We start from the raw sequence: 7,200 nt of genomic DNA on the forward strand, positions 1-7,200 counted from the left end.
CATTTTTGGACTCTTTTTCAAAGTTTAAGTGTACTTTTTAAGCTTTTGAAACTTCTAAGATATTTTGACACAAGATACAAAGTTCAAAGGCATTTTTCATAATTTAGTCTACAAATTGATATGTATTTAATATGATGACAACAATTTGGACCAAATTAAAAATTTTAAATAAACAAACTAAATCGAATTATAAAAACCGAATTATAACTTTTTAAACTATAGTAGGTGAATTAAAACTATCCTTAAAGAACATAAAAACAATTTTGAGTAATTGCTATGGGTAATACTTTTAGGGATGATAATTAAGTGTATAACAACATTTTAAAGGAATTTCAAATATACAAAATCTATCAGTGATACCCTTTATCGCCAATAGTGATAGACTCTAAGAACTCGATCTATTTGAAAATTCTTTTATATTAAAATATATCTAACATTCTGCCAATACTTTGAGTCCAATTGCTATATTTCCAAATGAACCAATAAATTGTGTAGTTTAACCTAGATACAGACACGTGTTGATGTGTACATTCAATATTGTGTGCCTCGAAGCCCATCTCCTACTTTATCCCTGAGTAGGCCCAATCTATTCCATTATTTACAGCCCATCGGCCCAATCCAATACGGCCCATCGGCCCACTCAGTACCCACAAACCCTAGCCGCTTGCTCCTCTTCATCTTTACACGGCTGCTCACTTCCTCTCTTTTCAGTCCTGCTCCTTCTCCTTCTTCGCGCCTCTTCCTTCTACTGCTGCTGTCTTCAGTTCTTGCTGAGCTTCAACCATGGTACCTATCTTCTTCTTCAACTCTCTCTTCTCTATAACTGCCTATAATTTATTTTTGTCTCTGTTTTCTGGGTCCTAGAATATTGGGGTATTTCTAAAGGAATCGATCTGGGAGTGGGAATCGCTACTCTTTTGTGTACTTTGAATTGTTGTAGTGGGTCAAGTTTCATTTCGTCTGAGATGGCGATATTTATTAGGGATTACTGTTTGGTCTCTCATATTCATTTGATGTTTTTCGTCAGATTATTTCAGAAAAAAACCGTAGGGAAATCTCCAAATATCTCTTTCAAGGTATAACCAAACTGAAACTACTCCTAATCTAGTGTTTTCTTTTTCAATTTTCTGATTCGAGGATGTTTCGGTGATTTTATTTATTCGTTGTTGCTATGATTCCAGAGGGGGTTTGCTATGCCAAGAAGGACTACAATTTGGCCAAGCACCCAGAAATCGATGTGCCTAATTTGCAGGTTATTAAGCTGATGCAGAGCTTCAAGTCCAAGGAATATGTACGCGAGACATTTGCTTGGATGCATTACTACTGGTACCTCACCAATGATGGTATTGAGTTCCTCAGGACTTACCTCAATCTTCCTTCCGAAATTGTCCCTGCTACCTTGAAGAAACAAGCTAAGCCCGCTGGTAGGCTCTTTGGCGGACCACCCGGCGATCGCCCACGGTATAAATTATATCTATAGTGCCAATCAATTCGTTATGTTTTGTTGCTTATTCATCTGCGCTCTTGAGCTACGGATTTATGGATTCTGTTGTTACAGTCGTAGATTTAGAGATGGATGTGTATTTATAATGTATGGTATGATAGTAAAATGTAAGGACAAGGGCATATTTGAGTAGCTGTTTGTGTAATCTGTACTTGTTTTGTTATTTAGTAAGTTGTATCTATTCTTGTTAGTATTCTTATTGAGTTGTGATGACTCTTATGAATTAGGGGTCCACCTCGTTTTGAGGGTGGTGAGAGGAGGATCGGTGACCGTGATGGCTACCGTGGAGGTCCTCGTGGACCTGGCGGGGAGTTTGGTGGTGACAAGGGAGGAGCTCCTGCAGATTACAGGCCTTCATTTGGGGTAATTTTTATATAATCGTCATAGTGCTATCTGTAATATGATTGATGCTGTCTACATGAAAATACTGCTTTTTACTGCTTCTGTTCAGCTCTTGGGGGTAGTTATTGGAGAACGTTATTAAAAGCAATACAATCACTGTTCATGTTTCTAATTAGAATTTTATTTGGTTAACGGCCTTGTGCAGTGAGATGGTGATATGGTTTTGAGATTCTTAAGTGATTCAATCATGAGTCGAGTGGATGACATCTTATAGTTATGAATTAGTCGCTTCATCTAAAAGTGCTTCCTAATCAGTATGTCTGCCTTGTCAAGAACTTAGTTAGAAATTTAAAATGTTTAGTAGATTCTTTTATTATTTGTGTGCCATGTTCTCTGTTCACTTGCAATATAATGATTTTCTAGGGCCCAAATGTTTACTGATTTCAACATGGGTTAAGCCTGTTTGGTTAGGCATATTTAAAACATTTACTATTTATGTATTAGGTTGCTTAATTTAGAATTTTTTTTTTCAAGTGTAACAGTGATAGAAAAATGGGTAGCTGAAATATTAGAAATGTCAAAAGAAATGGAATCTTTTGTGTCCCATGGTATGACATCCTTGTGCAAAATGACATTCTGATTACTGTATTTTATGGTTGGTGTTGAACTTATTTGGAAAGAATTTGAATTTTATGATAGTTGTTGATGTGTGATCTTGATGAAAGTTTGGATATTCATAAAAGACATTTGTGATAGTCGTTTGCTAGTTATTTCCCAACTGTTTTATTGATTGTTGTCATACCTAAAATTTTCTCAGGGTCCTGGTGGAAGGCCGGGTTTTGGCCGTGGAGCTGGTAGCTATGGCGGAGGAGCTGCTGCAAGCTCAAACCTTCCTTGAAAAGTATGGTCTTACAAGCCGTTCAATGAATTTTCAGTGAAATGAGTTAGCAGCTTGATTGGAGAGTTTGTTAGCTTTTTTTTTTTTTTTTCCTTTCATTTAGCTTATGGGAATCATATAAATTCAATGAATACTCTTGCCCGAGATTTTAACGTTTTGAAGTTTGATTGTATTAGGAAGGAGGGAACAAACATTTTAAGCAAATTCTTACAATTATAATCAATTTACTTTTTCCATCTGTGCCTTATTTTATTTTGTATTATGCATCCGAAATTGTTTATGTAAATTTAAGGTATTCTATGGTTTCACTTATATATACATTTGCTATTTGATTGTGCATATCTGTCAAATATTTTTTGGTACACGAACAACATATTTGTTGATTGTTCGGAGGTAGCTAATACATCACTCCATATAAAATTATAAAAAATATAATTAATTTATATTCTTACATAAAATGGTAACGAAATAAATATATAAGTAAAATAATACCCGACACTAAGTGGATGATGATCTAGTCTGGACTTGTGGTACTAATCAAGTTTGATAAAATTGATTTGTGCAATCCTGTAATAATGACAACTCAACATTAAATATTATACATTTAAATCAGTCTAAATCTAAGATTCATAAACTAATAAAAACAAAACAATATATCTATGAATCATACATTTAATTCAGCTAAATGTAAACAAAATAATATATATACGAACCAATATTCATTTTTATAAACATATATATATATATATATTTCTAGATTCAATCCAACAAATACATAATCATTCAACGAATTAATTATAAAAAAAATAACCCAACAAATAGACAAACATAATCATCCATAAAAATAGTCCAACAAAATCTAATTTATAAGTTCATAAACTACATCATATAAAATCAGCCCAACAAATAGACAAACATATACATATATTTCTAGATTCAACCCAACAAATAAATCATGGATATATAAACTATACAAGTTCAACCCAAATGCAAACAAAATGATATATATATGAAGATTATATATTGGAAAGCAACGTAGGGAAATTTTTTTATTACAGTCAAAGAGAGGCAGAAGCTTTCGGACAATTTTGGATGGATAGTTAAATGAAGGCAAAAATGATACGTTCGGACGCGCAAGATGGAAGAAAATGGAGGAGGTTTTCGGACGATTTTGGACGGAGAAGACGAAAGCAAAGAGTGGACGGAGAAGAGGAAGCAAAGAGACAGAAAGCTTTCGGATGGAGGAAGAAGAAGGGCCGCGACGGTTTAATGGAGAAGGAAGTCGTGTACCCGGTACACGACTTAAGATAATCGTGTACTGGGTACATGATTACCTCAGTCAACATTGCATAACTGCCACGACAGACTGCGCGTGCCAGATCAACAGGCACTCGTGTACCGAATACACGATTAAGGCATAATCGTGTACCAGGTACACGATTTAAAAACCTATTTTCGTCAATACTTTCAATCCTACCCTATTTTTGTTAATATATATTAAAATAATATTATTTAAAAAAATCTTAATTAATTGACTTGTATTTATATATATTGCAATGACCATATCATTTTTGTATGCTTAACATTATGGTTTATTGTGCTTTTTTTTTCTTTTTCTTTTTTTTAATGTAGATTTAAAAATATTGCTTTGTTAGGTAACGCATGTTTTCTTGAATGAAAATGATTAGGTTAAACTGTAACATCCCACACATTTTTTTTTAGTAATAATGTAATTACAATAACTTTATTATTTGAAATTTCAGTAATTATTATTAGTTGGAGGGCATTTTTAGAATTTTGGACTTCAAGTGTAAGTGCGGGAATTTAATTGTTGGCGTGAAATTATTCAATTTGAAATTCAAATTGAAAATTTATGGCAAGAATTAATTTTCTTTTGAAACATAAAGGAATTTAATAGTATAAAACGGAAAGAAATTAAATGTAATTATATTTACTTCATTTTTTGTTTTATTATTATTATTATTATTATTGTTGTTGTTTTTTTTATAAAAAGTCAAACCTCACCCCTTTTTCTTCCTCACGTTCGTGAGCTCGTCCGACGCCGCCCAAAGCCGCCGTGTCAGTTTCTTCTTTATGACCTCTGTCTACCACTGCTCAAGCGTCGTTCGCTTTTACCGTCACGTGATCTATCGATTTGGGTAAGATTTCTACCGTTTGGGTTGTTTTCGGTTGATTCTTGAATACTCATTTACTTTTGGCATCAATTGGTTGATACCTATTGTGTTTCAACTTTGGATTCAAGTTTGTGAAAGTATTGAGATGTTGTTCAATGAAGTTGGAGTTTGTTTTAGCAAGTTTTGGTAAGTTTTATGCTTTGATGACCCTCTTGTGGATTAATTTTGGTCGTTGAGAAATTTTGGTAAAGTCATTTGGAAGTGATTTTTTGACGAAGCTACATATGGATAATTTATTTGAGACATTGGTAGTGAATTATGTATTTGATTCAAACTTTAATCATGTAAGCTTAATTTCAAATTATGATAGACATTAGTAGTGAAGTATGTATTTGATTCAAGCTCTAATCATATAAGCCTAATTTCAAATTATGATTAGGGGGTTGATTCAAGAATTTCATTCAAGATGAACAAGAGTTTGGTTTGCTAATTATTTGGACTTAAAATTGGAGGTTTGGAAGGTGAATTCGAATTGGACCACACCTTAGGTAAGGTTATTTGGAAATATTTTGTAATATTTGGGTGTTTGGAATTTGGCCTTAACTATTAATTTTAAAGCTTGGTTTATGTTTAGGCTTGATTAAGGATTCAAGAATTTCACAAAGATTCAATTGCTTTTTCGTTCGACTTAATATCAAGGTAAGTAATCTTACTACTGGAACTACCCACGGGTCAGACATTAGATGTATGCTAGCATGTTAAATGAAGGTTATGGCAGAATGACAACATGAAAGATTGATAGTATAACATGATTAAAGTATGTTCTCTTATGAGATCCGAATTATTTATTTATGCACATAGGCACTTGAATGCTCGCATGAGATGGTATGTGATTCCATATGGTTGTATTTTAATCTGTTGATGTTGAGGATTGTAAGACTGGTTACAAGAATAATTTTGACTGTTATGAGATTTAATAGACCGTTTAGATAAGATATATGAACATGTGATAATATGACTGAAGCATGTTAATGTATGAGCATGATTTAGAATTTTATGAAATATATTAAAAGGACGATTGGGCATGACCCTAAATTATGAGTTAAGCGGCACTACTACGGAAATGTCTTAAAGTTAGGTGAAAGTTGGAGCATTTTGGTTGATGTGCTTATTGATGTGATTTATTATGAAAGTGTGTAAGTTATATGATGTATTATGAAATTTCAAATGTTTGATTGTTAAATGAGTTAGTAAATGAAGGTGATGTATTAGAGTGGATCCATTAATACTAGATTAATTACATATGTTGAGGTTAACTAGCCTAACCTTGATCAGGAGATTTTTTAGAAGATTCATGATTAGGTGAATGTTATATGTAATATGAAGTTAGATGCAATCTCTTTTCTTTTCCAGACAATGTGACTGTATGAAAATGATGCACGTCTAAAGGCGCTAGTACATGAAAAAGATGTACTAGGGCTGATGTGTATGAAAGTGATACATACCTAGAGGGTACCGGGGTGTACGAAAGAGGTATACAGTCAGTGGGTTATGTGTATACGAAAGAGGTGTATACCTGACCATGTGTACGAAAGAGGTATGCATCCCTACATTTATAGAGAGGATTTGGGGTGTACGAAAGAGATACATACTCAGTGGGTTATGTGTATACGAAAGAGGTGTATACATAACTAGATATACGAAAGAGGTACATACTCAGTAGGTTAGGTGTATACGAAAGAGGTGTATACTTAACCACGTGTACGAAAGAGGTATACATTCAGTGGGTTATGTATATACGAAAGAGGTGTATACATAACTAGATGTACGAAAGAGGTACATACTCAGTAGGTTAGGTGTATACGAAAGAGGTACACATTAAGTGGGTTATGTGTATACGAAAGAGGTGTATGCATAACCATGCGTATGTAAGAGATTGTGTTTCCTTCGGGATTCACTAGAGGTTGTGGGTCCTACGGGACTTACTAGAGATAGTGGGCATACTTAACTACAGTAGAATAGAACTCAGTTTTTCATGTATGTATGTGTCCCATGAGGACTAGAACAATTTATATGTTTCACTAGAGGTGGGTATCTAGAAGACATAGATGCCCAGCCTGACCCCAGTAGTGGGGTTACTTACTGAGTATTTTATACTCATTCTTTCTCATGTTGTTGTTTCAGGTAAGGGTAGAGATGCATCGGCGATGGACAAGCGGAATTCGTGATCGAGCCACTGGGACTAGTTTTTACGCTTCCGCTCATAAGATTTAAAGTTCTTTTCATGTTCCTCTTAACTTTTAGTTTTGATGCTTAAAACT

At 33.9% G+C, this 7,200-nt stretch overlaps 1 protein-coding gene across 1 annotated transcript; it reads left to right on the forward strand.

Annotated features, from left to right (window-relative positions):
- Window positions 1-661: 661 nt before the first annotated feature.
- On the forward strand, window positions 662-2,991 carry LOC120083973 (40S ribosomal protein S10-1-like). Its single transcript, XM_039039894.1, has 5 exons — window positions 662-786; window positions 1,028-1,076; window positions 1,182-1,461; window positions 1,732-1,867; window positions 2,664-2,991. Exons 1-5 carry the CDS (start codon window positions 784-786, stop codon window positions 2,742-2,744), a joined length of 549 nt encoding a protein of 182 aa, XP_038895822.1. The 5' UTR covers window positions 662-783; the 3' UTR covers window positions 2,745-2,991.
- Window positions 2,992-7,200: the final 4,209 nt, after the last annotated feature.

Source organism: Benincasa hispida, chromosome 1, assembly GCF_009727055.1.
Source record: "Benincasa hispida cultivar B227 chromosome 1, ASM972705v1, whole genome shotgun sequence".
Lineage (NCBI taxonomy): Eukaryota > Viridiplantae > Streptophyta > Magnoliopsida > Cucurbitales > Cucurbitaceae > Benincasa > Benincasa hispida.